Source organism: Trichoderma atroviride, chromosome 1 (genome assembly GCF_020647795.1).
Source record: "Trichoderma atroviride chromosome 1, complete sequence".
NCBI lineage: Eukaryota > Fungi > Ascomycota > Sordariomycetes > Hypocreales > Hypocreaceae > Trichoderma > Trichoderma atroviride.
The window spans coordinates 2,018,732-2,038,197 of record NC_089400.1 but is presented as its reverse complement, the minus strand read 5'-3'; the positions used below and the strand labels follow the sequence as shown (position 1 = coordinate 2,038,197).

General features: G+C 52.8%; 8 protein-coding genes across 8 annotated transcripts; 5 read left to right on the top strand and 3 right to left on the bottom strand.

The window, feature by feature from the left end:
- Positions 1-53: 53 nt before the first annotated feature.
- Positions 54-1,682, top strand: TrAtP1_000766 (uncharacterized protein; the record flags this gene model as incomplete). The annotated part of the gene is made up of 1 exon (XM_014090762.2): positions 54-1,682. One exon carries the CDS (start codon positions 54-56, stop codon positions 1,680-1,682), a length of 1,629 nt encoding a protein of 542 aa, XP_013946237.2.
- A 163-nt stretch (positions 1,683-1,845) lies between these two features.
- Positions 1,846-2,001, top strand: TrAtP1_000765 (uncharacterized protein; the record flags this gene model as incomplete). Its single annotated transcript, XM_066110714.1, has 1 exon — positions 1,846-2,001. One exon carries the CDS (start codon positions 1,846-1,848, stop codon positions 1,999-2,001), a length of 156 nt encoding a protein of 51 aa, XP_065966787.1.
- Positions 2,002-2,781: 780 nt separating this feature from the next.
- Positions 2,782-5,218, bottom strand: TrAtP1_000764 (uncharacterized protein; the record flags this gene model as incomplete). Its single annotated transcript, XM_014090761.2, has 4 exons — positions 2,782-3,137; positions 3,212-4,252; positions 4,310-4,683; positions 4,932-5,218. 4 exons carry the CDS (start codon positions 5,216-5,218, stop codon positions 2,782-2,784), a joined length of 2,058 nt encoding a protein of 685 aa, XP_013946236.1.
- Positions 5,219-8,338: 3,120 nt separating this feature from the next.
- On the bottom strand, positions 8,339-9,537 carry TrAtP1_000763 (uncharacterized protein; the record flags this gene model as incomplete). The annotated part of the gene is made up of 2 exons (XM_014090760.2): positions 8,339-9,045; positions 9,144-9,537. 2 exons carry the CDS (start codon positions 9,535-9,537, stop codon positions 8,339-8,341), a joined length of 1,101 nt encoding a protein of 366 aa, XP_013946235.2.
- A 1,159-nt stretch (positions 9,538-10,696) lies between these two features.
- TrAtP1_000762 (uncharacterized protein) lies at positions 10,697-13,566 on the top strand. The gene is made up of 4 exons (XM_014090759.2): positions 10,697-11,356; positions 11,418-12,082; positions 12,166-12,456; positions 12,520-13,566. The coding sequence occupies exons 1-4, from the start codon at positions 10,940-10,942 to the stop codon at positions 13,496-13,498; spliced, it is 2,352 nt and encodes a 783-aa protein (XP_013946234.2). The 5' UTR covers positions 10,697-10,939; the 3' UTR covers positions 13,499-13,566.
- Positions 13,567-13,817: 251 nt separating this feature from the next.
- On the top strand, positions 13,818-15,590 carry TrAtP1_000761 (uncharacterized protein; the record flags this gene model as incomplete). Its single annotated transcript, XM_014090599.2, has 1 exon — positions 13,818-15,590. The coding sequence occupies one exon, from the start codon at positions 13,818-13,820 to the stop codon at positions 15,588-15,590; it is 1,773 nt and encodes a 590-aa protein (XP_013946074.2).
- A 99-nt stretch (positions 15,591-15,689) lies between these two features.
- On the bottom strand, positions 15,690-16,925 carry TrAtP1_000760 (uncharacterized protein). The gene is made up of 3 exons (XM_014090576.2): positions 16,696-16,925; positions 16,411-16,591; positions 15,690-16,309 (listed from the first exon to the last, which is right to left on the bottom strand). The coding sequence occupies exons 1-3, from the start codon at positions 16,818-16,820 to the stop codon at positions 15,950-15,952; spliced, it is 666 nt and encodes a 221-aa protein (XP_013946051.1). The 5' UTR covers positions 16,821-16,925; the 3' UTR covers positions 15,690-15,949.
- A 430-nt stretch (positions 16,926-17,355) lies between these two features.
- Positions 17,356-19,404, top strand: TrAtP1_000759 (uncharacterized protein). The gene is made up of 3 exons (XM_014090758.2): positions 17,356-17,656; positions 17,805-18,174; positions 18,277-19,404. Exons 2-3 carry the CDS (start codon positions 17,877-17,879, stop codon positions 19,212-19,214), a joined length of 1,236 nt encoding a protein of 411 aa, XP_013946233.2. The 5' UTR covers positions 17,356-17,656; positions 17,805-17,876; the 3' UTR covers positions 19,215-19,404.
- Positions 19,405-19,466: the final 62 nt, after the last annotated feature.

Sequence of the window (19,466 nt, the reverse complement as noted above, 5' to 3'; positions counted from 1 at the left end):
CTCAAATAAACATGATACCCATACTTTTTAGAGAATAATACAGATCAGCCATCATGGATATCGCGCTGGCAAACCTCCCTTACTACATCTTCAGTGACATCATCTTATACCTTCCTCCCATACAGGTCCTCAGGTGCCGGCGCATTTCTCGCATCATTCACGAGGCCCTTACGAGAGACGAGCTCTGCATCACGCTCATCTTGAAGCATTTCCCGCGCGCGCTCGAAGGCCGGCGACTCAGGCAGCTTCTGGAAGCCGACGAAGCGGAATCGCTGGACCGAGGGGACTGGGCTGTCGCGTTTGCGCGGCTGACGAGGCGGTATCATCATCTGGGCCGGGCAGAGCCCTGGAAGAAGATCAAGGTGCCGGTGCTGAGAGATGCAAAGCTGCTTCAGGGCGTGGCGACGTGGAATCGGCTCCTGAGCTTGGCCAACAGGAACACGCTCTTTCACTACCAGGATCCGGTATGGACGGTGGCACCGACAGAGGGGCTGCTGGTCTATCCGGCGCCGAAGACGGACTACTCCAGGCCGGAGTACCGGGCCCGGGATCTGGCGACTGGGGTGGAGGTCAGGGTTCCGTTTGGGCTAAAGGGCAAGATTGTGAGGCGGCTGCGGATCAGCCATGGCATTCTTGCGATTGAGTGGTGTCTAAACACTCCGAGGAAACCCGTCGGCGTCACTGGAGAGTTTCATAACCACTATGCAACCTTTTACGACGTCCGTCGGACTGGATCTTGGGACGGCATCATTCCTCAGCGGCCTGCTCTCGACGGCACTACGCCGACTTACACCTGGAAGATCAAGTTTCGCTGTGAATTTTTGATTTATCCTTTTGGCCTTCCGGTGAACTCCGTAGATCGCTTCTTCTCAGCGCACAACGCTACTCACTATGCCGTTTACACATGGCAGGCCACGCGCTTTCCCCATCCTACTTTGAACAACACTGCAGAGCCCATTGAGCGGCTCACAATATGGGAGATTGGCGCCCCTTCGAACTACAGACTGTCTGACAATGTATTTGGCATCGCGCGACAAGATCCAACTGTGGGCCCCCGCATCATTCGCAGCCTGGCAGGGTCTCAACTTGAGGCATGGTCCGTTCTACAAGGCACAAGACCTTCGTTGCGCACATTGGCTCTGGACGACTGTACCTGGGATGCATCCAGGAGCACTGCCTGCGGCCACGTCTTCTTCTCAGAGGAGGAACACAGATGGTCTTCAGGCGGACACAGCTCCGAGCGTCTACCGCGTTTCCATCTCGTCAAGACGACGGGGATACCGCTGATCGGCGAGGGGCCAAGGTGGGTGGATGAGTGTCGAGGGGGCACCGAAGCCAATATACAACCCTCTCGCAGAAGCAGATGGAGAATACATGCAACCGAGACATACGAGGAGGAGGACAGCGGCTATGAAGACGATGGCGAGAATGCCGCCGGGGGGCAACAGAGACGGCAGCAGCAGCGGCACAACTGTCACGAATACAACCGCAGCAAATTCGTTTCTCGAAACAAGACCCTGGGCCAGGCACGCGGAAACATGGCCCGGTCGAGCTCCTTGCTGGCGCCATATCGAGTTTCCCTACCTGACAATGTCCGAAGTTTTGGACATCCCTGCCGGCATTCGCATCGTTGCCCGAAATTGCTTTATGCTAGCTGTCATCTCTTCCTTTCCAATGGATAAGATCTATATCCAGGGCGTCAACAAAGAAGGCCCTATACACCGAAAGAGAAGGAGAAAAAGAAATGTCAAGAGGTTGAGTGAGGGCTCGAGGCACTCCGGCTCCAGCTCCAGCTCCAGCTCACACTCGCCATTTTCCCATCAAAGCGACCAATTGGCCGATGTGATGCAGAGCCAGGGCAGGGAGGAGGTCCTCCAGACGGACGTTCCATTCGGAGTGAAGATGTGGCCTCAGATCATGTGCAGGGGAAGCATCTTTGGCGATGAGCGGTGGCTCCTTGGGGAGACTCCTCGCGGAGACGTGCTGATTCTCGTCTTCTAAATCGTTTGAGAGGGGAAGCACGCAAGAGCGATTAAATGAATTGTGAAACAACTATTGATAACAAAACACTCGTTGGATAATAATGCAAGATACAATCAGTGGTAAGGGCAGCAGCAACAGTAGTAGCAACTAGAGACCTAATCCGTCACCTTCTCCATGGGACGGATACAAAGGTAGATGGCGAAACTAGAGAGCATCACGTTAAAACGCACGTCTCATGCTTTTTCTTGGTCACGTTCCACCCCAAAAACCCCACATTAACCCAGCCGCATTAACGTTCTCAGTTCATCTGTGGCGTCACAAACTCGTATGTTAGGGGGGGATCGAGGGAATTTTCAATCTGAATGCCCTGAATTCCCCTGGTTTTTCTCCGATCGTTTCCATTTCATTAGGCAAGGTACCATTCTACATGCTTCTGGCTGTATCTACACCGATTCCCGAGCTCGTGTATGTATAACAACTATAAAAAAGACAATGAAGCAGTTTACAAAAATGAACTTACATATATTCTCCTCGCCTTGTCGTGGTCAAGCAAAAAAACAAAAAAACAATAACGACAAGTGCCATGAACGATTGGGGAGAGATGTCAGAATATCCCCCCCATATGACAAAAACAGAAAGAAAAAAAAAGCAGTGAGAGTTCCTTTTTCCGAGCTTCTTTTGATATTCCTCCTCTTTGTTTCATTTCATTCCCTTTTTTCCCCAATCTCATATATTTATATATCAATATTTTCCGTCTCTCCAGAGAGCAACCAATTCTCCTAGAAAATGCAACCTCATTTACTCTTTGTTTGGGGATTGCACGCTAGGAGATCGCATGCTAGGAGATCGCACACTGGGAGATCGCATGGCTGGGGCTTGCAAAAACCCGCCATAATAAGAATCCAACCACGCCGCCGCCTGCTCGCCAGCCTCGTCAACGTTTGTGTCCCAGCGGCCGACGGAGCCAACGTAGCCGTCGGGACGGACATTGACGATGGCGACCTCGCTGGGGCCGAGGCTTCCAAGCCACTTCTCCGTGCAGAAAGCGCCTCTTGTGTCTAGCTCGGGGACGTTGTCTAGATAAAACGTCCACCGGCTGTCCTGCAACAGCGCTGGCAGGTCTGAGATTTCAATTTCAGACTTGGGCATGGTGGCTGGACGCATCATCAAAGGTTAGCAAAAGGCATTTCTTGTCAACATCATTCAAAGACGGGGAAGGGGAACCCACTGATCAAAGCAAAAGTAAACAAGTGGCTGACTACGGTATATCTCTCAGGTCGTGTGTATACATCTTCAGGCGCCGGAATCCTGGGCTGCTTGGCGTAAGATGCGCTTGCGGCGGCGGAAAGCTGGCTCACCAGGGACTTGGGTGTCGCAATGGAGCGGCAGAATGTCTCCAAGAATGGCCTTGCCTGTATTACATCCCACATAAGGAGGTAGATACGGAACTGGCCAAGCATGGGGATATCAAGCTGGACGTCCACGGGGTTGGAATCGATGTATCGCGACACCTTGGCTGGGGGTAGGAGGCATCCCGGGCGAGCAGCACCCAGAATGGCCGAGTTATCCTCTGGCCGGGTAATGTTGAGGGGGCTCTCGCTGTAGTCGGCGCCGATGCCAGAGATGAATCGGACATTGGCTCTGAAATTCTCGGCCATTTTGACGGCATCTCCCTCAGCAATCCGATTGGCGTGCTCGTAGTCGAAGTTGACGAGATCCAGGGCGATCTTGCGGCGCTCCACCTCGTAACTCTCGAGCAGATTGGGTTTGGCCAGTCCACGGCACGCCAGGTTCAATTTCCACGAGAGGTTCCATGAGTCGTGCATCGATGTATTCATGCCCTGTGCCGATTTGGGGGAGTGAGTGTGGCTGGCATCTCCGGCAAGGAATACCTTGGTGTTGGTGTCCGTGAAGCGGCTGGCCACACGCTGGCCCACTTGGTATCGCCCGAACCACTCAATGTACTTCCATTCAATTTCAAAGGGAGCCATGATCTTGCGAGCCTGCTGCATAACGAACTTTTGGCCGAGCTCGCGGCGGTCAGCACGAGCGCTAGCCTTGAGTTCGATGTAGAAGCGCGTCATGTTACGCTCCCGAGGAACAATGAGAATTGAGCCGTGCTCCTCAGAGTACACGAGAGTCTTGGACCAAATGTCGGGGAAGTTGGTGATGAGCTCGCCATCCAAGACACCCCAGATGTCTGGATGTGACATGCCCACGGCCTCAACGTCGGGCATGTTCTTCCGGACCTTGGAGTGCGCTCCATCGCCTGTGTAAGGGTTTCACGTTAGCTAGACTTCATACAGTTTCAATTGATTTTGCTTACATCCGACGAGATAATTGGTCAGGATGGTCCTCTTATCCTGGTTGACATTGGTGTGACATCGAACCTGCACGGGTCCTGATTTGGGAACGAAGTGGGATTCAAAGGCTGTGTTCCGGCGCACTTCTCTTCCGCGCTTCCTGAGGTCGTCGACGAATAGGCCCTCGACCATGCCCTGGTGAACGAGCAGGATATAGGGGTCCAGAACATCGATGACGGGAGGGTAATGCACCTCACGGCCTAGACGATGCAGAGGAGCGTCGGCCGTGCTGCGCCAAAAGGAGATGTCGAAGACTCTCACGCCGCGCTGCAGCAGCGGATCAGCCAATCGCATCTGGCGGAATGTCTCAATTGATTTGGGCTGTAAGCCATCCGCTCTGTTTTATGATTTTCATGTTAGAATAAAGAACTTTTCGTAAGAAAAAAAGAGAGGAATGGTGAGATGGAGCTGAGGTGGATGAGAATAGATGAAAGCAGAGAATATTTCAAGATTGACATCTTATAGAATATGAAGTAAAAAGATAGCTCTGTAGGCATACAATTTGGCACGATGAAAAGGGGGAGAAGGGGAACTCCTGGGCCGGGCAAAAAGGATCTGGGCCAAATGGTGTAAAGTGAGACATACCTGCCAACCGGCGTCTGATCTGCCCTGTCATCTACAACCTCAACATCAATGCCGTAGCGGGCGAGGTTCGCCGCCAGCATCAAGCCCGCAGGACCAGCGCCCACGACGCACACTTGGCATGTGGTGGGCGGCTCTGGAAGGCTCCGGAGCAGGGCCAGAGGATCAGTGGCGTCCTCATCGTCGACGGCGATTTCATTGTTTGACGGGCCTGGATCCGGCTCCTCGTCCATGTGGTTGGGACTCTGGTTCCGCGAGTTGGACGCAGGACTGACGACGCCCGGCGCCATGTTGACGGCAGACGACGAAGCGTTGGAAGAAGCGTTGGCCAGCGCGAAAGAGGCTCTCTCGTCTAGGGTCTACAACCGTGTAGCTTATCGGCTGCAGGTAGAATCGAATCCAGCAGCCAGCCGAAAAGACGAGCTCGCTCCACTGCCAGGGAGCCTGGTGGCTTTTCAGTATGACGGCCGCTCAGCTGCAGGCTCGTCCAATGGCGCCTTTGCCTGTATCAAACCAGACGCTCAGCAGCACGTCGTGCCCGACGACAGCGGAGGCGATGGATAAGGCAGTTGAGCCCGTTTGCCTCTGCGCCTCAGGAGAGTAGCGAGTCGTCTCCACCACACCTCGGATGCTGCAGCACAACCGTAACTGCAGCGCAATACAGGGCTCCTTTAGAATCTTCTCAGCGTCGAGTCTGCCGAGCTCTGGCAGAGATACAGTGCCGTTTGAAAGAAAGAAATGGCAATATACGGCACAGGCGTTGTTGGGCCTGCGTTGTTTGGCTCCTCGGCTTTTGCCCCCCTGGCTGCTGCGACGAATTGGATGGATACCGGGGGCTGGATCGGGGTCCTAGGGCCAGAAACTCAGGATGATGCGACAATGCACAGAAACGCAGCTAGATGGAAAAGAAGAAGAGAAGCCGACAATCGGGTGTAAGATGAGATGAAGAGTGAGTGAGTCGCTGGCGAGACAAAAGCAGTCACCCGGGATGCGCCTCTGTTCTCGTGGCAGCGCAAAGGCAGCGCAAAGGCAGCGCAAAAGCAGTCGTTGTCAACGGCGTGTCACGCGGCGTCGTGGCAGACGCAATACCAATACCAGCACAGATACAGCACTCGGCAGCTCTGCGCCCATTGCCCTCGAGGAGGAAAAAAGCTTCGTCCCCTCTGGTTTTCTATTCCCTTCGTCACTAACACCGCTAGGCCGGAGGCATCAGAAGGTCTCTGGGGGGGAAATTGGGGATAAATAACGGCCCTGGCGCAGGTACTCGCGACTCGCGCGGGCGGCGCAGAGGCTCAGGCGCTGTGCCCGGCCCTCGTACCAGCTACTTGCGCCGAGCACAGCGATGGAGAATGATGCCTGTAAGGGCTTGGCTGCCACAGTCGGGTCCAGCAGTCGGGGAGGCTGACGGAAGGAGCGACACAGCGCCTGGCCCCGGCAAAGCCCGACGCACGTACGGCAAAAGTGGCATGACAGACGGACGTGCTGGACTGGTGTTGAGGGCGAGATCAGCCCATTTTGCGCTGCAGAAAGTTGTCATTGGCGTTGCACCATGCCCAGGCGCCTGCTTACCGATGGCCTAGCCTCAGTTTGCGCGCCGCTGATTGGCCGCCGCACCCGCCTCGGACAAGGCAAGTGGTGCCATTTCGCAACTGGCCGCGCTTGCTCCAGAACGCTGCGGCTCCACCGTGCTCCATCCCTCCAGCAGCGGGAAAAAAGCATGTTCGGATCTGTTTGAGATTTCAGAGGAGAGCTGTGCAAGCCAAGCCCCGTGCTCGCTCCAAACGTTCCGGCGCTCTCGAACACGTTCTATGGATGGCTACACTACTTGATAGCCATGTAAAGGCCAGCTCCATGTACCTTAGGTAAGGCACTTTCAGACTTTGCAATAACATATATAGATACCAGCTGGCGTCTTTTCATTCCAGCAATGCTCCGGCAGTCCCTCTAATACGTCTGTCCTGTTTTGGATGGTTCTTCCCTTTTTTCCCAAGGGTCTCCCTAGGGGTCCCAATGTTGCCGATCCCTTCTTTTCCATCTCCGCCGAGTCAGCAGGCTCCGTTTTTTTTTAGAAGCAGCAAGTGATGAAAAGTGGCATGAGCAAAAGCCCAAAAGCCCAAAAGTACGGGGTACTACCAAGTTCTTGCGCCATGCCACTTGACTTGGTCAACACGCCGAGTCGCATGTAGCTCTCTTTAGCTTTTTTGGACGGACATGGGCCCCGGTACAGCCTTAACAAAAGAGGAAAAAATCGATTAGAAAAACGATGGACGATAAAAAAAAGGAAAAGAAAAAGTTGGAAAAGACGCTACAACTGCAAACATGCTTTTTTCATTGACATACTTTACTTGGAGCTAGCAGCTACTAGACTAGAGTACTCGATAGTACCTGCAAAGTGAGGCTCGTCGGAGCGGCCAATCCCACTCGCCTCGTGGCCCGTATATGATGGGTATGATATGCGCCTCTCATGCTTGCACCCGTAGCATCCCGCATCGCTATCTCGTCTTATCGGTGCGAAACATATACTGTACATGTACCTGGTTGGTACTCGTATGGCACCCAGCATTGGACGCGCCATGGCGATCTGCCGGCCAGGATGAAATGCCCCGGCTCGATTCTGACTCGCTGTCACATCTATACCTGGCATCTCTCAGAGTCTCCAAGAGGTACGATATGTGATGGCGGCGATGGTACTTGTTGGTAGTACTAACCTCAGCATGGCTCAAGATGCATTCCCCAAGTATAAAGGCCCCGAGGATGGAATCATGTTGGTACAGTTATCCCAACAACGTAGGCAACATCTCCGCGATTGGACTTTAAATTCAGCCGGCGCTGGAAAGCGGAGGTGCAGCTCATCCAGCTTCAGTCTTAGCACAGAGCTACACTCGTATATAAGACAACATCTGCCAATGAGCCACGAGGCCAGTCACAAGGCACAGATCCCTCCTCGTTCGCGGCCGTCAACATCGCCTGATCACAGCAATTTCGAGTCGTCAGCTCAGGCCACAGTCCAGGCTACTGCTCCATGGGGGAATCTCTGGTTGGGTATCACGGCCCGAAGGTGCTAGTAACACACACAAGGTTGCGGAGATTTCCATGCCTCCGCCACGAGGCCAACACTAGTATCTGTCACTTCTAATCCTATTAACAATGAGTAGTAGTAATACTACGACTAGTACTACTACCCCGTACTCTGCAGATTTGCATGACAAAGTGGTACTGCCAAAGCTCGCTAGTCTTTCATCTCTGGCCATTGTGGAACGAGTTTCAGGAGTTTAGAAACCTAGTTCTCCGGTCCTCTCCAACCAACCCTGGCCGAACAGGCCTGATTCACTCACTTAGACTGTCAACAACATCAGGTTTTGGCCTGGCTTGTGACAACCAGCTTCCCCATTCAGGCCCCGGAGTCGGAGCTAGCTGCTGCCGATGGACTTGAAAGGAGCAGCAGCTGTAGTTGGGTCCTCGATTATCTGCCGCCCGTCAAAGTTCAACATGCCGGTCTGGGCTTTGCTGCGGACCCGAAACGAATACCAATCCGGCTGGGATCGCAAGGAGGGCCATATCCCTCCAGTTTCTGGCAGAATGATCTGACCACTGCGACCGCTCAGGATCTGCTTGACTACTGCCTCGGCAATGGACTCGGGCTCTTGATGGGGCATCAAAAAAGGTGCTCCCTGTTTGAAGCCGGTGAAGAGTTCCGTGTTGGTCGCTCCAGGATGGACTATTACTGTGCGGACCCTGGGAGCGTTGTATCGGGTCTTCAACTCAGCTGAAAGACCCTCATGGAATGCCATGGCTGCGGCCTTGGTTGCACCGTAGTCTACCATGTTGGGAATTGTAAGCCACGAGGCATAAGACGCCATCGTTACGACCATGCCATGATTCTGGGCCACGATATGCGGTAAGAATGCCTGGACAACCCAATAATGGGCCAACGCATTGACATCAAACGTAAGTCTGACATCTGCTGGCGTGGCATCTAGAATAGTCTTGCCGCGGACGACACCAGCGTTGTTGATGATGATACTGGGGTGGCCGACTTGACTTTTTACTTTCTCAGCAACAGCAGCCACGTTCTCTGGCGACCTGACGTCGCAATAGAAGTGGTGGACTCTCGAAGCTGCAGAAACACATACGACACCGTTAGTTGTGCAATGCAATGCAATGCAGCCGAGCAGAGTAGCTCGGCCCGGTTGCGATAAGGCGACTAAGACTTACAGGCCGCATATGTCATCTTCTGCACGTCTAGCACCACGACCGTGACTTTCATCTCGTCCAAGAGCTTCACTATGAAGGCGCCGATGCCCGTGGAACCGCCTGTGATGAGCACAATCTCCTTTGACCAGTCATACTTGTCGTTGACCCAGTTGTTTCGGACCTTGTCTGAGAGCCAACGGCCGACTCCACGCGCTACGGCGATGTAGAAGAGCTTACGCAACCATCGCGCTGCTTTGGGGTGTAGAATCGAGAGGTCCTGGCCCTTTTTGGTAAAGCGAGCGAGAAGAACCAAGGGTAGCAGGAGGTTTGGGTTGAGAAGGGTTCTGCGGATGAGCTTTAGAATCACGTCTGCACAAAAGCCTTCGCGAGGGAGGATGCCCTGGTGTATCGGCATGGTGATTGATGGTGGGTAGCAAGTAGTAAGGCTGATGGGAATATAAAGCTGATGAAAGCGAGTGGCGATGCTAATACTACGACCTGTCGATGCGATGGCAGCGGTATAGGATGCTTAGTCAACGGCTGACGATGGTTCTTTATTGGTGAATCTGGCGAATCTGGTGTAGAGCTGACAATTGTGCACTGTAGCTGTGGTTGGTCAAGACGCGTCGCAAATGCCGGAAACACCCAACATCAACCGGCGATACAGGAAACACGAAAACATGCAGTAAACCCACGACAAGTACAGATTTTTGCAAACCAAGATTAAACCGTTGCTTTGGCCTAAAATGGCTGCTCAAGGCCCATCTTATAACGGCGATCAAGACGGCAGAACTAGAACATCCTGGTCGTGGGTTGCGCCCATGTGCGTCTCATAGGCTGCAGTTGCCGAGGCTTCTGTTTCATCACAATGCGGGGAGCACCCTGCGCAATGCAGATTATGGCAGTAATTTGATGCTGAAGGCGAATAGGCTCCAAGCGCCATGTATAAATATGTGCGAGTGTGAGTGCGAGTGTGCGAGTGTGTGTGTGTTCATCACCGAACCGAGCATCCTCTTTACTCTATCCAGTGTCTTCCCCGCATGGCTATTTTGGAGCTTGGATCGGAGGTGCGGGTAAAAGTAAAAGAGAGACGGCAGAGAGAGCACTATAAATGGTGGAGATTGAGTGTGGTGGGAGAAACTTGGAGAATGGAGGGCTGGCCAAGCCAATAGGTGCTGTGCTATGCTATGCCGAGAGCTGTGCCGCGATAGGCCCTCAGCGGAGATGTGTAATAGCGCAGTGGCCGACGGAGCACCAATTCCACTAACAGCGCTTTTCGCATCGTAAAATTTCCTAATGCGTCTGGCCGGCGCAAGACACGCCGCGTCAAGACCCAGTTTGCCCAGAGACTCAGCAAAACCACGGCGAAACAGCTGGACAGTTGGACATGGAAAAGACACCATTTGCGGATTCATTGATAATTAGTTGCTGTTAGTCGGCATGACTCTTTCGGAGGCCGGCGGTCCACGATCTGGTGCTCCGGCAACGGGCTCTATATCAGAGCAACTTACATAATTGAAGCTCGCTCGGGCGCCAACTCTTGATTCTGAAACTTATAAAAGGATGTGCTGCTACTGCAAATTACCATCTTGCATAGAGCGGAAGACCAACCGAGATATCACAAACAACGCACGTCACCAGCATCACCAGCATCGTCGCATCTCATTTCCATCTCGTCTCCGGAGACCACTAGCCGGACTCGTTAAAGAGTGGGGGAGGAAGCCATCAACTAGGTGGGGGAAACTCTCTCAGTGGCCTTGCAATAGAAGGAACAGATAAAAACCAGCCCTGGTCCCTTTTCACACTCATTGGCCACTATGAATCCCTCACGGCTCTCTGTCCTGCTGAGACAAACCGCATCGGCCCAGTCCCGGCTGCTGTCCTGCTCTTCCATCCATCGCCATGCCGTGCAGCGACGGGGGCTGAGCGCTGCGGCGGGCTCCAACGCCATCCGGGACCTTCTGCAGGTTTCCAGCGAAGTGTCCGATGCCATTGCGCAGAACAAGCCCGTCGTTGCCCTGGAGTCGACGATTTATACTCATGGGGCCTTGGGCAAGGATCTCGCGCGGGAGCATGAGGACTTGGTGCGGAGCACGGGCGGCATCCCGGCCATTATTGCCATTGTGGACGGTGTGCCCAAAGTCGGTGTCTCGACCGAAGAGATTGTTCGCATGATTGAGGAAGAGGGCACGGTCAAGGCTTCACGGAGAGATATTTCCTACTTGGTCGGCATGGTAAGTTTCTGCGTCTTCATGGTAAAAAGGCAAATTGAATTTTTACTAATTATTCCTGCAGGGCCTCGCTGGACGCAAGATTCATGGTGGCACAACCATCGCTGGTACAATGCTGTTGGCTAGACTGGCCGGCATCCGAGTCTTTGGAACCGGTGGCCTTGGTGGTGTCCATCGCGGTGGCGAAAACTCCATGGACATTTCAGCTGATCTCACTGAGCTGGGGAGAACGCGAGTGGCCGTCGTCAGCAGTGGCTGCAAGGGCTTCCTCGACATCCCCCGCACGCTGGAGTTCCTCGAGACCCAGGGCTGCCTGGTGTCGACGTTTGCAGATGGACGCAGCGGCAAGATTGACTTCCCGGCCTTTTGGGCGAGAGACAGCGGCATCAAGAGCCCCTCGGTCACATACACTGAAAGGGAGGCTGCTGCCATGATCTTGGCCCAGGAGAAGCTCAACATCGAGTCGGGCATGCTCTTTGCCAACCCCATTCCCGAGGAATTTGGTGTCCCTGCCAAGGAAATGCAGGCTCACATCGAGCAGGCTGTGGCCGAAGCAGACCAGAAGGGCTTTACCGGTAGTGCCAACACCCCATACATCCTCAACAGACTCAAGGAGCTCACTGGCGAGAGGGCGGTGATTGCCAACAAGAAGCTGGTGCAGTCCAACATTATTAGGGCGACCAACATTGCGGTCGAGTTGTCACGCTTGCTGAGCCAGGGAACGAGCTCGTAAGTCATTTTTATTATTTTTTGGGAGCCTAGTTGTATTTGTACTTTGTATTTACGAAGATGGCTCTAATCGGTCTAGATAGAATCTCATCGAGTCATAGTGTGGCGTTTTCATCAAAAGTCGAAAATAAACCATCATCTCCAGTAAAAGCAAATCCCAAAGCTGATATCCTTGTTGCTGGGTCGGTCGCCGTGGATCTAAGCTGTGATTACACCGGCCTCAGCGGCGGCAATGGCCAGCCGAAAGCTCATACGTCTAACCCAGCCAGCATCAGCCAATCAATCGGCGGCGTCGGTCACAACGTTGCCCTGGCTGCTCATCGTGCAAGTCGTCAAGCTCAAGTCAAGTTCAGTAGCATGGTTGGCGATGACATGTAAGCGGGCTCTCTCACGTCAAAGTTGATTAAAGATACAACATATGGCTGACATGCATATAGCGCGGGTGATACGGTTCTCTCGGCTTTGGAAGCCTCTGGACTTGATCCTACGTACGTAAAGAAGCTTGACCGGACAGAGCACCCGGGGAGCCGAACCGCTCAATACGTCGCTATAAACGATTCTAGTAAAAACCTTGTCATGGCCATGGCAGATATGGGCATCTTCACGCAGCATCTGTTCCCAGAAGATTGGAAGTCAACCATCAAAGCGACAGATCCCAAGTGGCTCGTAGTGGACGGGAATTGGAGCCCCAAAGGCATCAGAACCTGGGTTCACTCGGCTAATGAGCATGGGAGCAAAGTCGCTTTTGAGCCCGTATCGGTGGAGAAATCCAAGAGCCTCTTCGGCCCACAGCGCGGAGTGCCACCGCTGGGTGTCTTCCCCAACCAGAGCGTCGATCTCTCTTCGCCAAACATCTACGAGCTTTCAGCCATGTACTCCGCGGCCAAGGACAACGGCTATCTCGACAGCGCGGAGTGGTTCGAAGTCATCGACTCATTCGGCATGGTCGGCGCCAGAGACAAATTTGTTCGCCTCACGTCGATGGAGCTGACTGACGCTGGCGTGCCGGTGCAGTCCATCCAGCTACTCCCTTACATCCCGACTTTGATTACAAAACTAGGATCCAAGGGCGTTCTCTTGACAACAATTCTTGGAAAAGACGACCCCCGGCTTCGAGACCGCGAGTCTGAAGAATTCATTCTGACACGGTCATTCAGTGGAAACCCTGCAATTGGCGGCGTTTACATGCGGTTATTCCCGCCTGTTGAAAAAGTGGAAAACGTTGTTTCTGTGAATGGCGTAGGCGATACATTTCTTGGGGTCTTGATATCAGGTCTGGCTCAGGGTGGAAGAGTCGATAAGCTGGTTGACGTGGCTCAGCGAGGTGCGGTTTACTCGCTGAAGTGCGCCGAATCTGTGAGCAAGGATGTTTCGAAGCTAGAGGGCGAGCTGGAAAAGGTTGCATTATTGAAATAAGCGAGTTTTGTTTTAGCATCATAATAGTAATACTACTCTAAACCAGACCTTGTGCTCTTTGAAATGTTAGAAGAAGTCAAGTTGCCAGAGTTGAGAGATCCATGTACATGTACCGAAGCACATATTTCAGATTTCAGCCTTGCCAAAGAAAAGCTGCAAGTCGCCCCACCATCCCCACTTAGGCAAGCTCCCGTTCTGCAAGGCTGAGCTCCAGACCCAGAAAATTATTCAAGAGGAAAAAAAAAAGTTGCCAATTTTTGCTGGGCAAACTAATAACGGCTATTCAGCACATTCGCATTGCGGAATTCACCAGCAAAAAATGGCTCCGCCGCAGGACGAACCTTTCTCAGAGGACGAGCAGTCCGAAAGCCCCTATTCATCAGACTTTGACTCCGATGATGCCTCAACAACACAGAAGAAGCCCGTAATTGCGGTGCAAGACAAGGACTCTGACGAAGAAGACCTGGAGCGATTGGTTTTCGGCAGCAAAGTCAGCTTCGGAGACAGTCTCTTCAAGAACAATGCGCTGTTTGGGGCTTCGGACGACAAGGATGGCAACGAATTGGTATTGGCCGATGAGGAGGCCGCCGGACTGGAAGATGTCGACGATATGGACCTGTTCATGATTGACACTGCCCCCAGCGGCGCGGCGCCTCAAGCTTCGGCCACTGCGCCGGCGAAGAAGAAGGGCGAAGGCGAGCCGGCAGCCTGGGAGGACAGCGACGACGACCGACTGGGAATCTCGCTCGCGAATCACACACGACTGCGAAAACTGCGACTCACCGAGGCCGAAGACGTCGTGAGCGGCACAGAGTACAGCGCAAGACTCCGACAGCGCTACCTCCAACTTCATCCCGTGCCTGCGTGGGCCAAGGAAGCATCAGACGGCCGTCCGACGAAGAGGCGGCGGCGCTCATCCGCCTCCTCCGGCTCATCAGCCGAGAGCGGCAACGAGTCCGACAGCGAAACGTCTGCCCAGCCGTTGGAAGAATTCCTGCGAGACGTCAGAAGCCTCTCCGGCGCGGGCGGCCCGTCGAAGCGGCGGCTTAGCCCAGAAGTCATCGACATCCAGCGGACGCGCGAAATCTCCGACAAGCACCTTGCGCCTGTGGAATGCCTGTCCTTCCACCCCGAGTACCCGGTCCTGCTGTCGGCTAGCACTGCCTCGGTGCTCTACTTACATCACATTGCGCCTGACGCCTATCCAGTGCCGAACCCGCGATTGACGTCTGTGCAGGTCAAGGGCGTCGACGTCAGGAAAGCCGAATTCTTATACCCCGGCGGCGACAAGATCTTTATCGGTGGGCGAAGAAAATACTTCCACCACTGGGATCTCAAAACTGGCGTTGTGCAGAAGACGTCGCAGATTCAGGGCCACCAGCTAGAGCACAAGACGATGGAGAGATTCAAGCTGAGCCCTTGCGGCAGATACATGGGCATCATTGGCTCGTCGCGCAAAGGCGGCGGCATCGTCAACATTCTCAACGTCGGTTCCCTGCAGTGGATCGCCACGGCCAGACTGTCCAGCAGACACGGCATCGCAGATTTCGCGTGGTGGAGCACCGGAAACGGCATTACTGTCCTAGGAAAAGACGGCCAAGTCGGCGAATACAGCGTCGAGAGCAGGAGCTTCGTCGGCATCTGGCGCGACGACGGCTGCGTTGGCGGCATCGTCATCGGCCTCGGCGGCCACCAGGGCCCCGAACTCATCGGCGAGGACCGCTGGGTGGCCATTGGCTCCAACTCCGGCATCACAAACATCTACGACCGAGCCACGCTGCTCACCATGGACGGCGACAAGAACATCACAGTCAAGGAGACGCCCACCCCGACGCGCGTGTTTGAGCAGCTCGTCACGCCCATCACTGTGCTCACCTTCTCCCCCGACGGCCAGCTCCTCGCATTCGGCAGCAGGGATAAGAAGGACGCCCTGCGGCTGGTACATCTGCCGAGCTGCACCGTGTACAGGAACTGGCCGACGGCGCAGACTCCGTTGGGGAGAATAACGACGGTGGCGTTTGGAAGGGGGAGCGACTTGTTGGCGGTGGGTAATGACGCAGGTAAAATTAGAATGTGGGAGATTAGGAATTAGATGATGATTTTTTTTTTCATCTTGTGAATATAAAATTTAGAGCGGATTGTTTGTTTTTGTATAATTGAACGCCATGACGACCGATTTGACGCCTAGTTTGAATGTTATAGTTGTGGAAATTTTCTAAATCTCTTTGTATTTCTCGAAATAAAGTGACATTTTCCCCAAGTTCATAAACGCCTTTACCTCGATAGTCCTATCTAGTGGAATCCAGTAGCCGTTTTGCGTTGATTTCCTTTGTTAGATTTTTGGCATTCCATTTTCCCTTCAAGTATTTCTCCCTCAGATTCCCAATCGCTTCTCCCTCAATTGTAACAAATAACGCCGTTGAATTTCGTTTACTCCAAGGATAAATGTCTTCAAACAAGCTCCGCGTCCCCATACTCAACAAGGTCCCTGGCGCTCGACCACCTCAGAATGAGAATATCGCCGCTTGCCGCCGGAAGAATGCTATCCACATCAGTCCCCCTGCCAAAGACGTCCTTGTCTCGCAATAACCGTATGAATACCGCCGTGTCCAAGTCTGGGGAATCAATCATGCTGACGTTGCCGGCCGTGTCGTTGAGGTTCTGGAGGCGCTGAGGGAATGAGGATAGGAAAGATGAGAGGTAGTGGTTGTGGAGGAGGGCTTGGTGTCTTGTGGCATATGCCAGTTCAGTAGGGGAGAGGCGCTGTCTTAGTTCTTCAGTTGATAGATAGTGAAGAGTGTATTTATCGATCTTTGTAAGAGGGTAATGTTAGATCCTTGCCCACTGGTGTTCTCTCTCACACATCTTCATTCTTCATGACGCTTGAGAAAGGGTTTTTGGGTTTGACTCACTTTTGCTATTCGTGTCCTGAGATAGCTTCTCACTAAGAATTTGTATCGTTCCAGCTCAGTCTGGATGACAATGAGAGCAAAGTTGGTCTTGGGATCCATGTCGCCCGTCATATCTTCAATCTTTTCAATCTGAGATTTGATCTTGGAATTGACCCGCTCAAACAGGCCATCTGCAGGCCATCTAACTCAAAGACAAAAAGTCATACAATTAGGAAAGAAACAAATAATCATTGTACAAGTCTGAGCAATACGAAGCCTGGGCGACGCATGCCTAGAAAAACTCACTTTAGCAGCTCTGGAGCTGATCTCTCAGCAACCCAAAGGCGCGTCAAGGCCTGCAGGTCGCGAGTCTCAAGGGGGATGCCGTGAGAGGAGGGATCGACCTCTCGGAGGATATCGTCGATATCCATGTGAGAGGCTGGTGTCCAGGGATTCTCAATCTGCGTCTCTATCTCTCGGGCATGGGGTTGATATGCTGGTGAGAATTCAGTGGAGGGATCTTGAAGTAAAGCCCGATTGGCTTGCTTGAGATGGATCGGTAGCGGCCCAGCTTTTCTGCAGGCTGGGCTTCGGTGGGGTCTTGTGTACCTGCCCAGACGCAGCACACACTTGGTCAGTGCATGTATACGGTACTGTGGCAGTGGCAGCTCGCTGTAAGTTGGCGCGGTAACCCGCTATAGTGGAAGACGTTTAGTGCCTAGATTCCGATTAGCGATGGTGCAGCCACGGTTAATTTCCATCGATTCAATTCACATTGAGCCTCTCACTGTTACCAACCTACCTACATGTAACTTGCAAAGGCGGGGAAACATACAATTACCTTCTACAATTAGTTAAGCTTCCGCTATTATCAGCTGCCGGCTGGCTGAGACTTGCAATCAATTGTACAAGCTGCCTCGGAGTACATCATCTGTATCACATTGGACATTTACTATGAGCATCGTTGTTACATTTCTTATTGCTATCATCATTAGGTCGTTCTTAATTACATGTACTCGTATATAAAGTCCATAACTTAACTTGGACAGTGTGACTTGTGGCTGGCATTGCTTCAAAAAGCATTCCTCCGTCCCAGAATGCTCAAGTTGCCACAACTCAGTTCGGCGACTTTTCTCTATTTCTCGGCGATAATTCTACTTACAGACGTCTACCTGCGCAACTTGTCAGCCTGCTGATTTTATATCAGGCGAGTTGCGCCGGAATCTTAGCGGTGGTGAGATGATGCATAGCGATCTGTTGGGCCGAGGCAAGTCTCCAGTCCCCGCGATGGCGCCTCTTATAAAGAGAGAGATGTGCTCTCCAACTCTTGACGGGGCTGTTTCTGGCCACAACCGCTGGGGACTTTTCTTAAGTTTCCATCACACATCTGCACAATCTAATCAATATACATACAGCATACATATGTATATACATTCTCTTTCGTAACTGCTATATTCCCATCAAATAAACAATCGTCCTCAGCAATTATGGCAGACCAAGACGGCGATGGCCCTCAGCCCTATGCTGCGTATCTCCGGACTGTTATCCAAAAGGGCCTCTTAGCCGGCGAGCTGCCCGTCGTGACAACGGACCCAAACCAGCTCCAAGAGCAGGCTCGGAAGGCGATGCCCAAGGCCGGTTTTGACTACATCTTGGGCGGAGCCGGCGAGGCGGCAACAATGGATGCCAACCGTCTTGCTTTTCGCCGGTGGAAAATCATCCCCCGCGTCTTGAAGCCCACAACGCCTCGTGATCTCAGTGTCACTCTTTTTGGCCAGAAATATGGTACGTAAAGTTGCAACATCTGGAAACTTGTCTTTTTTAGTTGCTGGATTACACAAAACATCTTGGACTTCAAAACCATGTTCGCGAGCTAACTTGCAACAGACGTCCCCATCCTCATGGCACCCATTGGTGTCCAGTCTTTGTTCCACAAAGACAAGGAGATTGGCGTTGCCCAAGCTTGTGCCAATTTACGCGTTCCCTTCACCTTGAGTACAGTTTCCCAATCCACATTTGAAGAAGTTGCGGCGGCAGCGCCAGGGTCATCAAAGTGGTTTCAACTATACTGGCCCAGCGACGAGGAGCTCACAGCCTCACTCCTCAAAAGAGCAAAGGACAACGGCTACACGGCGCTCGTCGTAACTCTCGATACTTGGACTCTTGCCTGGAGGCCAACTGACCTCGATACCGCCAATGTTCCTTTCCTCGTTGGCGTGGGAGACGCAAACGGGTTTTCGGATCCAGTCTTTAGGCGCAAATTTGCCGAGATGAGCGATGGAGGAACTCCCGAAGACAATTTGGTGCAGGCTGCCATGTACTGGATCGGCAACACTTTCCCCGGAGTCTCCCGCTCTTGGGAAGACCTCAAGATCCTAAAGAAGCACTGGGATGGACCCATTATTCTAAAGGGAATCCTCAGCGTCGAAGACGCCATCTTGGCGGCCGAGCATGGCATGGACGGAATTGTCGTGAGCAATCATGGCGGCAGGCAGATTGACGGCGCCATTGGGACGTTGGACGTCCTCCCCGAGATCGTCGATGCTGTTGGCAGCAAGTTGACAGTCATGATGGACTCTGGCATCCGAACTGGTGCCGATATTCTCAAGGCCCTGGCGCTTGGAGCCAAGGCTGTCTTTGTTGGACGACCTGTGGTTTATGGGCTGGGCATCAACGGTAAAGAGGGTGCTGAAGCGGTCTTGGCAGGGTTGCTGGCTGATCTCGATTTGACAATGGGGTTTACCGGAGTTCAGAGCATTGGGGAGTTGAATAAATCGATTTTGCGTAAGATTCAGCACGCTGGAGATATCAAGTCAAGTCTCTGAGTGTTGGATCATGCATAGAGCTTGGAGGTATAAGCACTTGCATGTATATAGACGGAAGAAACTGGTGTATACAGGGGTTGGATCTGCCTTCTTCAATCAGTGCTCCAAGAATGAAACAAGAGTAGAAAATTTGATAGTGAAATTGGTTTTTTAGATAAAGAAATATCACATACCTTATAAAGATGTAGTCGCGTAGAAATGCGATCCCGTCGTGAGAATGCTTATTAGGGAGCACAGTGCGAATTGTACAGG

Bases quoted from the DNA above. Each gene is read 5' to 3' on its own strand.
- TrAtP1_000762 (XM_014090759.2), top strand. From the start codon at position 10,940: ATGAATCCCTCACGGCTCTCTGTCCTGCTGAGACAAACCGCATCGGCC. The intron at 11,357-11,417 runs GTAAGTTTCTGC...TTATTCCTGCAG, and splicing joins TTTCCTACTTGGTCGGCATG to GGCCTCGCTGGACGCAAGAT. The intron at 12,457-12,519 runs GTAAGCGGGCTC...ACATGCATATAG, and splicing joins AGCATGGTTGGCGATGACAT to CGCGGGTGATACGGTTCTCT.
- TrAtP1_000759 (XM_014090758.2), top strand. From the start codon at position 17,877: ATGGCAGACCAAGACGGCGATGGCCCTCAGCCCTATGCTGCGTATCTC. The intron at 18,175-18,276 runs GTACGTAAAGTT...AACTTGCAACAG, and splicing joins TCTTTTTGGCCAGAAATATG to ACGTCCCCATCCTCATGGCA.
- TrAtP1_000760 (XM_014090576.2), bottom strand. From the start codon at position 16,820: ATGGATATCGACGATATCCTCCGAGAGGTCGATCCCTCCTCTCACGGC. The intron at 16,592-16,695 runs GTGAGTTTTTCT...TCTTTGAGTTAG, and splicing joins TCAGCTCCAGAGCTGCTAAA to ATGGCCTGCAGATGGCCTGT. The intron at 16,310-16,410 runs GTGAGTCAAACC...CCTCTTACAAAG, and splicing joins TCAGGACACGAATAGCAAAA to ATCGATAAATACACTCTTCA.